Source organism: Synchiropus splendidus, chromosome 17, assembly GCF_027744825.2.
Source record: "Synchiropus splendidus isolate RoL2022-P1 chromosome 17, RoL_Sspl_1.0, whole genome shotgun sequence".
In the NCBI taxonomy this organism is placed as follows: domain Eukaryota; kingdom Metazoa; phylum Chordata; class Actinopteri; order Syngnathiformes; family Callionymidae; genus Synchiropus; species Synchiropus splendidus.
In genome coordinates this window covers 8,381,324-8,400,064 of record NC_071350.1, presented here as the reverse complement: position 1 = coordinate 8,400,064, position 18,741 = coordinate 8,381,324, and the positions used below count along the sequence as shown (strand labels likewise).

At 43.6% G+C, this 18,741-nt stretch overlaps 1 protein-coding gene across 21 annotated transcripts in view; it reads left to right on the top strand.

The window, feature by feature from the left end:
- The window catches only part of LOC128748218 (RIMS-binding protein 2), a 38,706-nt gene extending 24,169 nt beyond the window's left edge, over positions 1-14,537 (top strand). For 7 of the 21 annotated variants that reach the window (XM_053846762.1, XM_053846755.1, XM_053846748.1 and 4 more), the window contains 18 exons: positions 239-345; positions 424-533; positions 615-1,472; positions 1,939-1,965; positions 2,121-2,272; positions 2,344-2,805; positions 2,877-3,257; positions 3,457-3,612; positions 3,772-4,575; positions 5,080-5,179; positions 6,283-6,404; positions 6,668-6,836; positions 8,131-8,199; positions 8,698-8,745; positions 10,069-10,181; positions 10,243-10,314; positions 11,030-11,125; positions 11,444-14,537. In XM_053846762.1, the coding sequence (XP_053702737.1) occupies positions 239-345; positions 424-533; positions 615-1,472; positions 1,939-1,965; positions 2,121-2,272; positions 2,344-2,805; positions 2,877-3,257; positions 3,457-3,612; positions 3,772-4,575; positions 5,080-5,179; positions 6,283-6,404; positions 6,668-6,836; positions 8,131-8,199; positions 8,698-8,745; positions 10,069-10,181; positions 10,243-10,314; positions 11,030-11,125; positions 11,444-11,734 (4,137 nt within the window). In that variant the 3' untranslated portion in view covers positions 11,735-14,537. Of the gene's footprint in view, positions 1-238; positions 346-423; positions 534-614; positions 1,473-1,938; positions 1,966-2,120; positions 2,273-2,343; positions 2,806-2,876; positions 3,258-3,456; positions 3,613-3,771; positions 4,576-5,079; positions 5,180-6,282; positions 6,405-6,667; positions 6,837-8,130; positions 8,200-8,697; positions 8,746-10,068; positions 10,182-10,242; positions 10,315-11,029; positions 11,126-11,228; positions 11,264-11,443 lie in introns of all 21 variants that reach the window. The other 14 variants (XM_053846757.1, XM_053846744.1, XM_053846763.1 and 11 more) reach the window with 12 other exon arrangements.
- Positions 14,538-18,741: the final 4,204 nt, after the last annotated feature.

Here is an 18,741-nt window from a genome sequence, read left to right as displayed (position 1 = left end):
ATGGTTACTGGCTTTTGCAGTGACGCTGCATTTACCACTAGTATTTCAAACTGTATGTTCATAAATACTGCTTATTTTCTCTCAATATTTTTTAGTTATATTCTGGACACTGTTCATTTTACTCTTAATAGTCCAAGTCCCTTTCACTGATTAATTATTATGAAGTGAGTGTGTGTTAAAACATTCAATAAAATGTGTGTTTTTCAGAATTTATTCATAGGCTCTGTATCATTTTCAGGTGGACACTGCTAGTGAAGTAGATGAGCTTGATATTGATGTGGCCCCTGCACCTTACTCCGCTGTTAGAGGAGCTGCCAAACTACAAGTATTTATTGCAAGATACAGGTGAGAAGATACAGTGCATATATTTGTAAATATTTACCATGTTCATTGAGAGAAATAACTTTATGTAACCAAACACAGCTATAATCCCTACGATGGCCCCAATGACAACCCAGAAGTGGAGCTGCCCCTCACAGCTGGAGAGTACATTTACGTGTATGGAGACATGGACGATGATGGCTTCTATGAGGGTACAGTGCCTGGTTTAATTTTGCCAGTATAATGAGACATGAGCTTGGTGTCTATTAAAGTGACTCCTGCTTGTTTCCTAGGTGAGTTGATGGATGGACGCAGAGGGCTGGTCCCCTCCAACTTTGTAGAGCGTGTGTCTGACGATGATATGATGAGTACCCATCACCCAGACACTGGGGACATTTCCCACAACTCCGTGCTTGATAGCAGCCTGCACAGTGCCAGTCACCAGCATCACCTCCACACGGGGGCCGTGGCCCCAGCTGCCTCTGGTCCTTCCCCCGCCCCTTCACTATCAGCATCAGCCTTGGCTGTCCCAGCCCCCCTCACCAATGGCCTGGACTTGGATTTGGAGGAGGTGGGAGTGGACACCGTGCCTTACCCACGTAAGCTCACCCTCATCAAACAGCTTGCCAAGAGTATCATCATTGGCTGGGACCCGCCGCTGGTGCCGGCTGGCTGGGGCAACGTGTGGAGCTACAACGTGTACGTGGACCAGGAGCTGCGGCTCAATGTGCCATTCGGTGCCCAGACCAAAGCAGTGCTGGAGCGGCTAGACATAAACCTCAAGGCCTACCGCGTGTCAGTGCAGAGCTTGACGGAGAAAGGCCTCTCAGACCAGCTGCGCTGCAGCATGCTAGTTGGTCGGGACGTTTGTGTGGCGCCCACGCAGTTACGTGTGGAGAGGATCGCTGCCACTTCTGCCAACCTAACCTGGCTGCCCAGCAATAGTAACTATGTGCACATTGTGTCCTTGAATGAGGAGGAGTGTGAGTTGGTGAAGGCTGGCTGCTACTCGCTTTGCCTCAGTAACCTCTTGCCCAGCCAGCACTACACTGTTAAAGTGGAGGCACGGCCACATCGCACACCGTGGGAGCTACCCGTGGAGAGACGTGAACACAGAAGCAGTACCATCACTTTTAGCACACTGATGGCAGGTCAGAACTCAACGTTATTTCCTTATTAGGCCCCAAAGCTGTGTAGTTAGTCAATGTCAGAAGTGCATTTTCAAAAACAGTCGTCTTACGCAGCACTTAAAGGTAGTGTGGGAGCATTTTTTGTTGCTGCTTAACATCACTTTTATTACACGCAATTAACACGTGGAACTACAATACTGTAAAACCAACCAGTGCAAAATGATTGGCTGGTCAAACTCAACTTTCAGTTCCCTCTCAGCCTCACAGCAATGGGCTGTGAGCAAAATGTCAGCCAGTTAAATCACCTACCCCGCCTTTAAGTAAAATATCAGTGGCGTCATGAAAGTAGTGTTACTGTTAGTCTCAAGCATAAAGTCTTTACCTGCACCCCATCTAAAGTAGGTTTTAGTTTGCTTCTACCTTTCATCAGAAAATTACAAACACAGTCAGTATTTGTTTTTAACATATTTATTCAAATGTCATTCAGTCACATGCCCACAGTCTGGGAGCACAGGTATATGGTCCTCTCTAGGTCATATTCCTGTAGATTATTATCTTGTCATGTTAGCTAGACTTTTGTATGTGTTGTGATGTAGAAGTTATTATTTTGTCACCTAGAACACACATTTTGTTGCAGCTGCAGTCTTGATATAGCCGTTGTTTCCGTAGGGCCACCTGATGCCCCTCTGGACGTGCAGCTAGAGCAGGGACCCTCTCCAGGGATTGCCCTCATCAGCTGGTTACCGGTCACCATCGATGCGGCTGGTACATCAAACGGAGTCCGTGTGACCGGTTACACAATTTATGCCGACAAGAGAAAGGTGAGCTAATTCATTGGCCATTAAAAAAACAATATTTTTCTCACGGGTCTCATCATGACTCTTTGTCATAGGTGCTGGAAGTGTCCTCACCAACAGCCGGAAGTGCTCTGCTTGGTCCATCTCAGATCCAGTCTCTGCAGTCAGCTCAGGAGCTCACTGTCCGCACCACATCTGCCCATGGAGAGTCCTGCGACTCTATGCCAGTCAACGTGCCCTCCAAGCTGGCTGCTATCATCGCCGGTCCTGCCCCCGTCGTCCCTATTGTGCCACCTCAGCCCTGCTCTCCTGCAGGCCCCAGTCTCGTCCATCCATCGCTGTCGTATGGGAAATCTGCTGCCAAAGTCTCCTCGCTGCCATCGAATTCTAACATCCCTGCCCCCACCATGGAGGCTGCTGCTAACCCTCATGCTCTCCATCCTGAATCTCTACTTCCACCTGCCTCATATGTGAAAGCATGGGCCAACCCTTCATCTGCTGCTGCCTTTAACATGTGTGATGCTATATTACCCGGCACAACCACCATCACTCCAATGGTAAGTGCCATTCAAAAGCATGGGAAATTATATGGACAAGCCAGCATGTTCACTACGCTGTCAATCTTCAGGTTAACGTGAGCCCAGTCTTCACATCAGCTCCTCAACAGTCTTCCGTGGCAGCACCTTCACAAGTCCCAGCCGTGGCATCAGCTGTACTTCTAGAGCAGCGCAGAGATGCAGACAGCCCTGGAACCATCCGTCCCTTCCCATCCATCACAGAGTTCATTGAGGACCCCTGTGCCAAACTTTCCACTCCAGAGCGAATCCCCACACCACCCAAAGCACCAGTCGCTGATCTGAACAACGTTCAGGAGCATCTGTTTGTCCGTCCCTCCAGCACTTCACCTCAGCAGTCAGAATTTGGGGAGGTGCCAGAGAGTACTCGTTTAGTGTCAATTGACGAGTTCTTGAGACAGGACCAAAATCCAGATTACCGCGGTTCTCAGCAGGTCAGTCCAATGTTGCAGGATTAGAATCATGATTCAAAGGAAAAAGTAGCTATATCAATGTGAAGTCCAAGTGCTTTAAAGGCTGAAACAAATCATCATTAGAATGTTGCTTTGGTTATCCTCTTGTGCCTATGTGGTGAAAAGTTTAGCGTTGAAGGTTGAACTGACTCATGTTATTTTGTGTTTTTCATTATTGTAGAATTACAGCAACCGACTTGCAGAGCCTCCCAGTGAGTACCTGGCTGACAACAGCCGTTCAGACCTCTCTGACATCCTGGAAGAAGAGGAGGAAGAGCTCTACTCTGACCCCCATGGTGACGCTCAGACCCGGACCTATTTTGTGAGAGCAAACCGGGTAAACAACTAGTGTACAATAGTACAATATAATATGGTTAAGATGTCAAATGTTTTATTTATAATAGCTTTTTTCCTTTTCTTTTTTTTCTTTCCTCTTATTTAAAAACAAAAAACTGCACTCTTCATATATGAACGGCTCATTTTTTTCAAATCGTAGTCTTCCAAATTTAATCCCGACGACGGTGAGGAAGAGGTCATTGAGAGAATAGTCAAGATTCCTGCTCAGGTTTCTCACACCAAACAACTGTTCACCGCTGCAGAGGAAGGCTGTGATCTAGAGGAGCATTCCCGTCATCTCAGACAGCACAGTTTGAGGCCCTGTGTGGCTCGAGCCAGAAACAAAGAGGAGCTCCACCATGTCTCGCAGCCTCACCCACACCAGCCTAATCCCCACCTGCACATCCCACCTCAGCATCACCACTTCAATAGAGATCCCAGACCTCTCACCAAAGAGCCTTTAACAAGGCAAGGATCCTTGCAGGTCAAGCCTAAGATGCAGCACAGGGTTCACTATGCAGTCCCATTAGACAACACGAGTTATCCCGAAGATGAAAACACAAATGTGTATCAACCCCCAGGCAGTAGACACAACCCAGCCCGGTGTGGTCCCCAACTGACTCCCAGCAAAGACAGAGTACTGCTCAGAGGGCTAGGGGATCGCCTTAGGAGGGAGGCCATGCTTCGAAGTCAGAAGGCTGTTGCAACAGCACCCAACTCTGGCCATGGGCCCGCCCTGCCAAAACCCTACCTTGTCAGTAAAACGGTACGCACTGTCAAGTCGCCAACTGGTCGAGGGTTGGAGATTGACGTGGAGTACGGCCCCAATGATAACGAAGAACCCGTGGAATGCAGTCAAGGGGAGGTGGTGGTGGATGAGATAAGCTCTGAATGGTGGGTGGAGACTGGACAACTGGAGAGCAGCAAAGCATCCCATCGAAGAAGGACGAAGTCTGAGCCAGCGGTAAACTGCCAACATTAACCCAGTGCCTTCCACTCCCTTGCAGAAATGTGGCTCCTCCCTCCAGTTGTCGTAGTTGTCGCCACCTTTCCAACAACCCTATTGCCTTGTTTTTGAATCCCTTTGCTGAATTGTGATAGGCTGCACTATACACACACACGCTCGGAACTGTATTGGGCTGAGCGATATATCATTATCATTTCTATATCCATGAACATTTAAGCTGCTAATATTGAAAAAGCAATGGTGCTTGCCCTTCAATATACTCCTATTATCAGCAACAAACGTCATGGCAAGCATCTGACTTCTGACAACCGTTTGCATGAAAATGTTAATCTTCTAAATCTTAACCCATTGTCACATTGATATGAATATATCTAGCAAGAATAGCAAGATATGATATATGGTCCATATCGTTCAGCTCAACTGTCAGTGCTGCTCTTCGCTAACTTTATTTGAGAATGTCCCACAGTGACTTCAGATTATTTCTTGCTGCCCGACCTGCAGGAGTCCAGCCTAATGCCTCCGTCTGAAGCTGGTCCAACATTGACACCCCATGCAGAGGTCTCCTCCAACCCATCATGCTTGCAAACCAAGCATCCAAAGGGTGAGTTCCACTTTGTTTTTTGGCTGCGTTTTCCCGCTAAGACTGTGTTTGTAAACTCTCTTTTTTTGTGTGTGACAATGAATTAAGTGAGGCCTGCACACCTGTGGTATTCGTTGGCGCTTCCTTGCCACCACATGACTCTAGTCAGATTAAGGACTGGTGAGGAAGGGAGGGGTGTTGGGGAGGAGATGCTTCAGCTTCATTGGAGAAGTAGCAGAGAGCCTGCTAAGCTGAGAACCGGCTTAACCCCAAAGTGGCTTGTCATGACAGGAGGAAGTGACACACATTAAAATAGTAACATTGATTAGCTAGTAAAGTAACTGCCTGCAGAGTTTCAATTATGACCCCCCCACCATTTTTCCCATTAACATGCAATACCAAAATTACTCCTTATTTTATCGTATACATTGTTAATTCCAAATCATTTTTTACTGCTTCCCCGCCCCTGTGAACCAGCAGTGTTCGCAGATTCACCCTGACGACGGAAAAGAGAAGGGTTGTCTCTTGACTTGGAGCATCAGGGAAGACGTGAAAGTGCACAAGTCGCCTGTGACTCTTGCCACAGATGGGCTGATTCTCCCTAATGAGATAGAGAGCAGCTCTCTTCGGCACAGCTTAGGTTTCACTACAGCTTTTCAAATCTGTCTCACTCTGTCAAACACAATATCCTCCTCTTTCCTTTGCTCACACTTGTGCGCGGCTTAAACTCCTTCATGTGCATGTGTGAGCGTCGCTGATGTTTCAGTGATATGCAAAGCCCCCTTCAGCTCAGGACGTGTAGACCGTGACAGTCTGTCGAGACTTTGGTGGCACCCCGGTTTCTTACATGCAAGCATTTCTGCAAAGTGTGGGTGTTTGTCAGCCCGCAGCTTAGGATCAGTGGTTTAGCTAGATTACGTCTTTTAAGGGCATGCCTGTGCAAATCTTTTACTCTTAATAATGACACCAGAGTGGGTGTCCGTCCACTGTGTGCATCCTTTAAAGGCCTCTTGGAAAAATGTAAACAAAAATCCAACAAGCATAAAAGCCTGACTTTGGTATATACCTGTGAATAAGGCTGGTCTCACAAGCATGGAAGATTATAAATCCATGTGTGTCCGCAGGTGTCGATCCTTCAGCCTTTCGCATCTTCGTGGCTCTTTTCCCTTACAATCCTGCCACCATGTCTCCCAATCCTGATGCTGCAGAGGAGGAGCTGCCCTTTTCTGAAGGACAGATCATTAAAGTAAGAGCCTACACACTTCAGATGCCCTCACTCTTTGCTCTTATATATAGAAATTCAAAGTTGGTATCAGTGAAATAAAGTGATATCAGGCAACTGCTGATGAAAGCATGTGTTGAGCAGCAAAGTACTTAACACAGAAATATTGCTCTTGAAGATATGAAACTTTAAAGTAAATATTCAATAAATAACCTGCTGTCCTGTGTTTGCATGTGTATGGCTAACTATTCAATTATTATTATCAATTTCACGCTTCTCTCTTTCAGGTGTATGGGGATAAAGATGCAGATGGTTTCTACCGCGGAGAGTCCAGAGGCCGCATGGGCTTTGTCCCATGCAACATGGTGTCTGAGATCCAGGTGGAGGACGAGGAGACTCGGCAGCAGCTTCTGCAGCAGGGCTTTCTAACCACCACTACCTCCTTGGGAAAGATTGGTATGTGACATTGTCATTCTGTTTTCTCCTCATGTTACAACTCAATGTGAGATGGCAAAAATATGTCAGATAGAATTTTAAATGGCCGTCGAAGGCATGCTGCCTGCAATGTACCATTTATTGTGCAGTGGATTGTAGCAACACAAGTGACCTCCTTATGAAGCGCAGCAGTGTAAGGGCCTCATGCTTTTTACTGTCAGTGATTTAGTGGACTAACAACTGTGGCTTTGGTTGTTCAGCAAAGATGAACTTCGTGAGGAAGAGTTGTGTGTGTTGATGGGGTTGTGTTGTCGCTGCCAAAGTTGTCATCACATGTGTAAAAGGCATATAAAACTGACATCAACTGGTGAAGAGAGGACCAAATTCTGCTGCTATGCTCCTTGTTAATTATTTACAAACACTTTTTTGGCATTTGGTAGTTCATCTGTGCTGCTGAGATCATAACTGTGGCCCTGTTAAGGCTCCATTGAAAATGTAGTGCATAAATTCCTTTTTTATCAAAGACCATGACCAACTTAAAAGGAAAGTCTCGTGCCTGTTGACCAACATTCTGCCACATAATTATTGAGTTCCCATGTTGTACATGCATCTACAAGTTCAACATGTTTATTCACTGTTACAGTTCATGTGTCTGCATTACTGAGTTCTGCTTGAGTTTCATGGTTGAGACTCCAGTGAGCTGCTTTAGGAGCTCTAGTGCTCGAGAGGCCAGGAGCTCAAGTGGTTGATAAAAAAGATATGTCCATCATATTCCGTGCAGCTTACCTCTGCACCGTGTGTGTCAGAAGTGTGTTGTTTTTTTGATGATAAGAAGAAACCAATTCAACCCCCTCATTTCTGGCACCATACTCTATCGCTCCTGTAAGGATACTTTCTATAATCGTGGACAAAAATCATTTATGTGGAACAGAAACCTGCTGTTCTTTCCAAATCTTGTGTTATAAATGAAGGATCCGACTGCGTCTGACTGAGGCCCATTTCAGAGATGCTGTGTTGCTATGAGGTGATAAATGTCCATGTATTTTCCGAGACTGCAGCTGTTGCTAGACACACAGTAGAAGTCAAAGCAGGTTGCTTCTGTTATGTGTCCTAGCACAGTAATATTTGACAAATGGGTTCGACCTTTTCACTTCCACTTGTTGTCACTGCTGCTCACTGGATTGTCATTTTTGAATCGCTCTTCACTGGCTTCTCATTGTCCGTTTGTCTGGTCTGCTTCTCTCCAAACTGCACTCCTGTTCTTCTGTTTGTGTTTCATATTGTTTTGGTTTTCCTTTCTTAAAACTCCATTAAGGCACTCGCACACATGCACAGCTTCCACGTCGTCCCGTACCACCACCGAAACCAAGACGATCCAAGAAAGGTGTGTCTCGCTGCAGATCGCGGCCTCCCACCTTCCGACTCTTGTCTCCTCTGTGGTTTGCTTCTCACTCAAGCATCTCCTCTTTCAGTTTCTGCACCCGTCGAGTCAACAGATGGCTTTTACTTTTGCAGTAATGAAACTAAAGCAGTTTTGCATACAAGTGGTTAAATGTGAGATCTTCACCGGGGTTAACCATATTTTCCGGCCCGCTGAGTTCTCAACAGTATCTTCCCTTCTGTAGCTTTGCATTTTCCATTTTTAAGAAACAGACTCATGCATGAACATTAGAACTACTCATGTGATTCAGAGCAGATATGAAAGTCCTAAACTTCTGCTGTTCTGTCAATCACATGATCATCTAAAAGCTATCATCTTCATTGATCTCCATCTGTAAACTTAGGCCAAAGCAAAAATATTTATTCCCAACTTGTAGGTGTTTTTGATGACACTTTTTTTTCTGGGTGTACTGACGCTTTCCCCCTGAATCCTCTCTTGCAGTGGAGTCAGCTGCACTCTGGGAGGAGAGTGCAGACTCCTCCAGCGCAGGTTTGTAACTGGTAGTTTTTGCCTCTACGTTCTAACCTGCATGGACTGACAACCTGCCTCTGGCTTTCTGCATGAGTTCATCTGATATTTGTTCTCAAAAAATGGTTTTGTCTAGCAACATTTCACTCTACTAGAGACTAGTGTTGGAAGTGGTGGGAAAAAGAGATACAGGAAGTAGAGGTTATAGACATAGATGAGTTGAAGCATCCGGGTTCAGACATGCAAAGTAATGGACTGAGATCATGTGAGGTGAAGAGGAGAGTGCAGCCAGGGTGGAGCTGCTGGACATGACTGACCAGGTGGTCTGTGACAGGAGAGTGGCAGCTAAAGTGAAAGGCCGTGTTGAGACTCATATAGGGAGGCTAGATGGTTTGGACAGGTGGGAAGGAGAGACAGTGTTGGGTGAAGAATGTTGGAAGTGGGCACAAAGGACAAGACAAGAGATGAGGTTCATGGATATGTGAGCATGTGAAAATGGTGATTGACCAGGAAGTGGCAGCCCCTGTTAATGATATATTCAAATGTTTCTAAGTCAAGTGTCCATGAGTTGACTTAATTATTTAAGGAAACAATTAGTATGGACATGAAACAATGTTTAAAATCTTGATATTTACATCTGTCAGTGCAATCTCAGCTATTCTCCTTCGTCATGGCTGTGTTTTTTTTTAATTCTGTAATTAATTAATTTATTAATTTCAGTCCCGAAAATGGAGGAGAAACTGATGACAAAACCGTGATGTAGATTGGCTATAGATGAATAAGAAAACTGGCGACAAGCACCAGGGAAACAAATACTCACAGATGCATCAATGTCATTTAAAAAAAATGTACATGATCTGATCTATAGGTGACAAAAAGATTGCTGAGAAATGAAGCCTTATCGGACTTTTCCTGTTCAAGTTTCACTTTATTGTTCAGATTGTACAGATTTGAATCTATCATTTGTCAATACTCATCTAGCAGTTTTCATCCTTTTTTCTCAATACACAATATTGTGTGCACAGTGTTTTTGTGTGTGTCTGCTTTCATACTACCTGAAGTACTGTCAAATACTTCCAGTTCCTGTGCTCCCCGGAGCCACAAGCAAGTGGCCGCGCACTGTAGATGGGAGTGAATACTCAGGCGCCTCCTTTTAACCTTGTTTTCACAGTGTGACTTGAAACCTCATCATTTTTCTCATTCCAGTTAAAGCCTGTTGGAATGATTCACCACTAACCCATTGCTCATCTCTTGTTTTAACTCCACGTGTCGAACCACTGTTCCTCAGCATGAGTGAGTGGGAGCCCTTCATGGCGCTTAACTCCCACTGTGCTTCACTGACAGATCCCAGCCAGTCCAGCGCTCCAGCTGCTGGGAACCCGCCTCCCAAGTCTCGCAGGATGGTGGCCATCTTCGACTATGACCCGCGCGAGAGCTCGCCCAACACAGACATCGAGGTTAGATGTGTGATTCTTGCTCTGTGTCTGTGTGCGGAAGCTAATCTGCCGGTGTGTTCAGGCGGAGCTGACCTTCAGTGCAGGGGACGTCATACATGTGTTTGGTGACATGGATGAAGACGGCTTCTTCTATGTGAGTCTTCCTGTCATTTCATGTTTTACTTTACTTGAGTCACTGCAGTTTCTGCCTGGTTTAGACCTGTAGGAGGAGCCAGTGAGTCCAAATAAAACAGATTAATTGTTGCACCCTGAATTGTGGTGTCATCATACCCAATATTATTTCCCTACAGTGATCAGATACCCTTTTAGCATTTGTTGTATGTCTTGTCTAACTTTCCTATAAACAAAAGTTGAACCATTGTTTAAGAAATAATCTATTAGTCATAGACCAAAGTGATACACTCTCTGTCAGTAAAATTTTGGGGCTAAATTTTCTTAGTGGCCTTGCGTCCGAGATCTGATATGCAACTGATGACACTACTGTTCTCACCTCAGGAAAAACTTCCCTCAAGTTTTTGTTCGATTTGGGTTTGAAAATGAAAGGTTTTCTCTGAATATTTTTTTTCTATTGGCTGCTGTGTGCAGCTGGTTTCTGAACTCATCTGTGATACTTCAAGAGACGCTGCCGTCGGTCAAAATGAGAATAATAGTTTGAAAAAATAGAGCCCTCCTCTAAAACCTCATCTGCAGTGCTTAGATAAATAGTATTTGTATATGTCAAGGTGTTCCACAAAACACATGATGAGGGTTTTGGCTGGATGAGTTCATGAGTTCTGTTTGAAATGTCTTCATCCTTCCAAACCGCTGAGTCCATCTATCACAGATTCCACCTTGTGTTCATGTCTCAGGGCGACCTGAACGGCCAGAGAGGCCTGGTGCCCTCCAACTTCCTGCAGGCCGTCCCAGAAACCGCTCCGGCACCGGAGCACAAGAAGGAATCTCAGGTATGGAGCGACTCTGAGCCGGCAGCATGTCGAATCTCTGCCGTGTGTCTCACTCTCTTCTGTCTCTCAAACTACGTTGCCACTTCCTGCATGACCTTTGCAGAAGCAGAAACGGAGCGTTCACTTTGAGACATGATCGTAAGTGGTTTTTTCGTGTGCGCTGCCGAGTGGCCGGCCTTAGAATCCCCTTCACTACCCTACTCCTTTAAGTGTAGCTCCTCCGTCCGTGGTGCCAGAACTCATCCTCGTCTCTCCTGTGAAGTCTTTGTGGGGGGAATCTTTTTCGATGTCTTTTCTGAGACTCTTGTTCTTCTGAAGGAAACAAGGACATGTTCTCCACAACCTCAACCACCCGAGCCCATGATACCAGAGGAGGATTCACGCACCAAGACAGAGCCTCCTGACAAAACCCAACCAGCTACCGCTTCAAACCACTCCACAGAACCAGATGTGTCTCCAGCTCCGTCGTCCCCCGCCTCTCCTCCAGCGCCCCCTGCAGCCGAGAGCCCAACCCATCCCGACGTTTCCACACCAGCGAAGAAGAAGAAAAGCTTTTTCTCCAAAGGCAAGAAACTCTTTAGACGACTGGGGGGCAGCAAGAAGGAATGAGCTGCCACCTCTCTGACTTGGCACTTTCCAGTCAAACCCGCACGTGCGTTCCCGCACCAAGTTGTCAAAGTTAGCACCTGCGCATGCCGGACTGCATGCTGAGTCATCAAAACCCTGCGGACGCTGTATGATCCAAGTGCAAGTTCGACTGTAGTACTCAAGAGTTCCGCAGATTTACACCATTCGTATTTATACTCGCTCACTGGTGCCACTTTATACTGACCCGCCTGCGCTCACATCACCAGTCCCTCTTTCTTCTTTATGGATTGATTTTAAGGGGCCACAGCCACAAATTCACACTAACATAATATAAATATTTCTAATGGGAAAGTTGCTGGTTCAATTCCAGCGTCGTTCTTCCTGTGTCCAATGAGAAGGCCTGACAAAAAGGCACCCGTCACGTGACACGCTAATGTGGGCGCAGCCGGGTGGGAGCAGCTGTCCGTTCCTCCATGTGGCTGTAAAAAATTGCACTATCCATCTGGAATGGATTAATTTTCGTTTTCAGTCTGCGCCACTTTGCACTGTTCATGCGATTCACTGGTGGTGAGGAGACGGCGGAGCGAGGACAACTGAGGCCTTCTTTTTAAAACCCTGGAACTCTTGATGAGTCACGACCCACCGCTGAGTTAGGGGTCGTGACGGTGGCACGGGTGAGACAGAGACCCCCCCAGGCACACCTCCACTCACCCCCCGCCCCCTTGCTCTCCACTAAAATGTTGTGTTTGTGTGTAGCATAGAATGGCTGCTGGAGGTTTGCTGGCTGTGAAGGGTTCTGCAATAAGTGTGTGTGATGTGTGTGTCTGAAGTGAAATAGGTTTATCAGTCCATCTGGTGATCAGATCCTGCAGAGTTCAGTCTTTCGGTCCGGGCCTTTACGTTCGGCGGTGACACTGTTAAGCCCTCAGTGTAGCAGGAGTTCACACAAGACACACGATGCTCTAAGGTGGACCAGGGTCACATGAGTCACAGGGTGACAGTGAGCTGAGAGAAAAGTTCCACACGGTTTCTGCTGGGTTCTTTTCACAGTGTGACTCTTTCTGAATTAAATATAGTTCATTTTCAATGGAGCAATTTGAAGCCTTCGAAATTCATCTTTATTTTCTGTTCTTTTTTTTATTTGAATCCCCTTTTTTAACTTAACTTTTACTTGAAAAAAGCTTTCATTTTATTGAACTTATCCAAAGTATATATTGAGTTTTCTTGTAAAAGAAATAATTTATTTTTCTGAGATTATTTTGATTGTTTCTTTAATTTTCACTACAATTTTTTCCCCTATTTTTTCATATACATTTCTGCTTATATTTAAAGTTTTATATTGATGACCTAAGAATAATATAATAATAACATTTCAGCTTTCTGTTCAGCTATTTTAACAGGGCGAGCGTCTCTAATGTGTAATTTTTTCCCACGTACATATTAACCATTAAAAGCAATTGATACTTGTTTACTTATTTATTTTTTTCGTTATTTTTTTTTACCTAGTCAAAAGCATATTTTAATCTTTTTTTTTCTTTTTACAGAAATCTTATTCTCATATTTTGGATCCTATTCAATTAATAATAAATAATAATAATAAAATGCTGTTTAGGATTTAGATTCAGATTATGAACAGTATTTCTTTCCCTTCACAATTGATGTTGACGTCCTATAAACAAGTATTATTTTAACAACATATATAACAACACTGTTTTAATGTTATTTTAGCAACACTAAATAATAATATTCAAAAAGTGAAAACCAAACTGATTCTGCAACGATGCATGTGGATGCACTCGAAATGAATTTGCTTCACCAGTGTTTTACTCTTGTCATCATGTTTACAAACCAAATTCAAAACCCACTGAATGTTTATATTTGCTGCAGATTAGTCTTCCTTGAGCAAAACCATGTCAACAGTTACAGCTTTATATTCATACTTTTTACAGTTGTTTTTTAACTCGCACACAGGGGGCGCTGTCGTGCTGGTTTCCCGTGTGTGTGATTCACTGAGGCCCAAAAAAATGGCATTTGAAGTTCAATGACTGACACATTGATGTGATTAAATTCACCCACGTTACCCGACTGACTTCACTTTAAGAATGAATAGGCTTTTCCTGTTTTGCACGTCAACATTTGCCGCCATTGTGTGTGGCGACGTTGATTCTCTCGTGACTTTCTGACTAGGTAGCTGTTCTGTAGTGGTCATCCGTGCTAGCAACTGTCTGTCGTTGACTAGCGCTCACTCTGAAGTGGGCGCCGCTTGACAGCACCACTCAACGGCTCCGCCCACTTCCGGCTTGGCGACCATCGTGTAGGTTGATTGTTACTTTTAGCCTTACAAGACCTTGTTTAGTCTTAATCTGGTGTTTACAGGATGATGGTCGACTGCATGTCGTACCCAGTTTGGCCTTATTTATTTCACTCGATAGGATTTAATGCAGTGGAGCGAAGTGTGAGTGAGTGAGCGAGTGTGATGTGACACTTGGGGACTGTGCTATATTTTCATACATTGTCTCTCCTGACCTGCTTTCATTGAACCAGACAAACATTTTTTTTTTTTTTTTATACTCGCACTGAATGTTATTATGTGTGGTTTTGCATGTTGAAGGCGTGTGGGTGGAGGCGTTGCTACGCGAAGGACTGGACATTGTCACACGTTTTTACGATAATAAAATGTTTATTTTCACAGAAAAAGATGAACAGTCTTTATTTCACAATAAGTTGGTGAACAGTCGGAGCAGCTGAGTCCGGAGCCGCACTCCGCCCATGTGCAATGAGAGGAAACACTGTGGACGTGTGCGGCTCCGCGAGACAAAGCCGCTTCCTCTTTCTTCACATCCTGCCGCCATCTTGTCTCCCTGAAGCCGACAGTACACTCATCCATAAAGTAGGAAACACTACACTGTGGCCAGTTATTTAGTAGTGCTTTCTACTTTATGGATGACTGCACTGTTCATCCGCCGCTCTTCCTCTTCGCCTCACACTCACTTCCTGGTCCACTGCCTCCACTTGGTGAAGACGTTTGGCGATTAGCCGAGGCGCTAGCATGTATGGCGTCGCGTTGACAAGCACGAGTCAGTCGTCTCCATCTTATCTTAACTTGTTACATATTTGTATTAATAACTACATGAAAAAATATGTCATGTAAAGCAGTATCGGTTATTAACGTTAGAAGAAACACCTAGTAACAATCCATGTGGCTGAAGAAGAGGAGACATGAAAGCGTTTCCCTCATGGTGTGACATACTTCACCTGAGACAGCGGTGGTTCCTCCCGAAGCTGCTTGCACCGTCTTCTCTGTCGTCGAGTAGAAGAAGAAGAAGAAGTCGCCTCCTTATGAAGCCTCCACGCTCACGTGACGTAACCACAGGAAGAGGTCTAACTGTCGCGTTGTTCCGCCTCGCGCAGCCGCTCTCTCAAGCCATGTGAGCTAACTTTGAAGGTGTCTTTCCAAAAGCTACGCATCAAACACACATTCGCCCATGTCGGGTTTTTCTTCAGACCAACCACTTTTACTTAACATGGGACTGAAGTGAGGAGGCCACTGCGATGCGAGAGAATAGCAGCAACCTTCAATTCCTTGTTCAAATGTCAACTAGCTTTTCCTCTTTGTGTTAGAAAGCCACTCAGTGAATCCGAAACAAACCTTCCTGCAGATGGTTTTTCCCTGTGTTACACCTGACTGGGAGCTTTTTTACGTCTCCAGTTACAAACCTCGCACTGTATTTTGAAAGACAGTATGTGGGCTCAACACCTTTATGTTTGAAATAGCGGCAAGCTGTGACCCAAATTGTGGAATAAAATGAACTTCACTCATTTGAATATGTATAAAAACGATGGAAAGTGTCTAGTGCAGCACAATATAACAGCTTAATAAGCTCAAAAAACAATGGTTTTTTTTACCCAGGAAGCAGCTTGGTGACCCACTTTTGGATCCCGCCCCAGCAGTTGGGAACCCTGAATTCAATTGACTACGTTTTCACTATGTATTATTGCTATTAAAAAAATGGAGAATTTAAGTTTTAATCTGCATATTAATTTAATTGATTGTATATAAATATAGTGTATTAAGCATATGAGGAATCTTTTTTTTAATATATATTGAATCTATATTTGTTTACACATTACACAAAATGTTTTTATTCATTTTATTTTGGACCAAAAATCACTTTTTTTATTGATCAGATTATTTACAAAACAATCACAATCTTACAAAAAGGACCCCAAATATTCTGGAAAATATTCTCAAGTCAAAGGGCCGAAGTCCCTGCTATGGTGTCAGATCTCATATTTATTCACTTGACAGATCAGCAGTAAATGGGACGTCACACATCTGAAGTTGACCACAGCTGCGCTGTCCTGCGTTTACTGCCTCTTTCTGAAGCGTCCCATGTGTGAATGGACCTCAAAGGTTGATTCCCTCACTGGGATTTCTCAGATAAGCCTTCAACTTTAGGTCCTTATATTCTTTCCTCGTTTAGATTTTTTGGGGTCTGTTTTTCCAATAGTTATGTTGATGTCTTGAATTAGTTTCTCCTTCTGAGTGATGCATTTTAAAGTAGTCTGACCCACAGTTGTGTTACCAAGATATTCACTGCTTAAAACAATTGTCCAATATGATGCACTTTTTCTTTCATTTTGTACCCAGGAAATTCGAATTGTGGATCATATATATATATATATATATATATATATATATATATATATATATATATATATATATATATATATATATACATATAACATGGTCAAAAGCATTTTTTAAACTTTTTTTTCCTTCATTTTTTTTAAATCTTATTCTAAAGTCCTATTTTTTGGATCCCATGCAGAACCACCAGATTCATGAACAGTTTCGTTCCTGGTGCTGTCAGGTTGCTGAACATTGGACAATAGCTGCAATACTGTTTATTTGTTTCAATTTAGTATACTTTTTTTTTGGGGGGGTGTACATCGTCTGATAAGTATTTATCTGATATTTATTCATTTTTGGACATATAGTTTTTGTTTTTGGAAACCGGAGGCCTCAGACCTATATTGACGTCCTATAAACAAGTATTATTATAATAACATATATAACAACACTGTTTTAATATCATTTTAACAACATTAAATAAAAATATTAAAAAAGTGAAAACCAAACTGATTCTGCGACGATGTATGTGGATGCACTCGAAATCATTTTTTTAACTTTTGTCATCATGTCTACAAACCAAATTCACTACTCACTTAATGTTTATATTTGCTACAGATTATTCTTCCTTGAGCAAAACCACGTCAATATATATATGGTATAAAGCTTCATACTTTTCCTGAATAAGGACATTCTAATGTGCCCAGCACATATGAGCAGAGTATGAGGAGATTAATAAACACCTGTGTTCAGGGCTAAAACTACATCATGCAACAGCTAAGTTTATTCACGGGCTCAAAAGGAAATGAAGGTCTGAAGTGGCGTGTGCATTTTCAGGTTGTGTATTAATGAAAAAGAGGCACAGGGCGTGTGTGTGCTTCAGCCGTTTGCATGCAAAGGATGTGGTGAACGAATCCCACGATGCTGCGTGTCAGCGTGCGCAGACAGTTTGTGATTTTGAAACTGTTTTGAAGCAGCTCCCTGACCTCTCACCTCTCCCCGCTTCCACTCCATCCTTGTCCCGTGTGTGTGTCATCAGCTGGCGCTCAAGTGTGGGGACAGTTCGCAACTTCCTGGTCGCCTCCACTGACAGACTTTATCAGAACCGACAGTTACCTCCTCCTAACCCCCGCTCACCCGGAGCAACTCTTCCCCCCCCCACGGCCCCCTCTAGACCCTCCACATGATTAGCAGCTGCTTCGGTTGGACAGGAAGTGGAGGCCAACACCGTCGTCTTCTGCCTCATCACACTCGTGTTTCCTCCTCTGTCGTGCACCTGCTGCCTTTGTAAATGGTTGTGACATTTCTAAATAAGGACAAACACAGAGTGTGTGAATATGAAGGGGGCGGGGGGAGGGGGGGGGACTTCCTGTCTGGCAACGTGTGCGCTAGTTGCTAGTCGATTTGCATTTGCGCAACTTAAGTGAAAGCAGCCGTTTTAAATGAAATAAAGAAATAAATAATAAAGAAATAATAATTAATAAAAAATAAAGAAAAACAGGTGGTGATTTAGACGAAAATAAAATACGAATATTAACAATGATGACAAGACATGGCTTTTAAAATATCATTAAAAAATAAAAATGTTTTATTCCATAAAATAGGTTTTGTTGTTGTTTTATTTTAAATTAAGAAATGATGGAGAGATCATGATCGTAAATATGGAGGATGACATGAAAAAAAAACAATGGTTGAAATGTCATAAAATAAAAGGACAATAAAATAATTTAAAAAGATAGAAATAGTCAAATTTTCGGGAGACATACCATGTAGCTGTTTAAAGAATGTGTGCCATTCATTAAATGAATAAATACATCCTTGATAAAATATACATAGTGCTTTGATAGTATTTATTATTGGCAGAGATGCGCCTGACTGGAATTCAACCAGAGATCCCGTCATGTAGAGGCCATTTTGAGTAAAAACTAAATGTTCAAAGCTGATGAGACTTAAAATGTTGTTGCTGCTACGACTGCAGAACTAATCTAAATTCCTCAGTGTGTAGCGACGCTGTCTTACTTCCTTCTGATCTGCTTAGTAGTTCTTCAATAGTGACTTCTCAAAATATTTTTGCTCTGTGAAACAACTCCGTCAACACAGTCCGACTAGTTCCTAACGTGGGAACAAGATTCCATTCATATTGAATGACTCATGTCTTTGTTATTTTGAGTTTTCTGGCAAACATTGAAATGGAAAATCCTAAACCATTATTCCTACTCAGGTACTCAGTTCTCGGTCAAAATATCAGTCACATTGACTGGCGTCCAAGGGCTATCAGATTTCAATTCGCTTGTCAACCAGATCAAATCCCAGGCGATTTAAAGGGCTCAGTCTGTGTGAGCTTTATGGACGCAGCACATTCGCTTCCGCTGTCTTTTTTGTATCATTCTTCTCA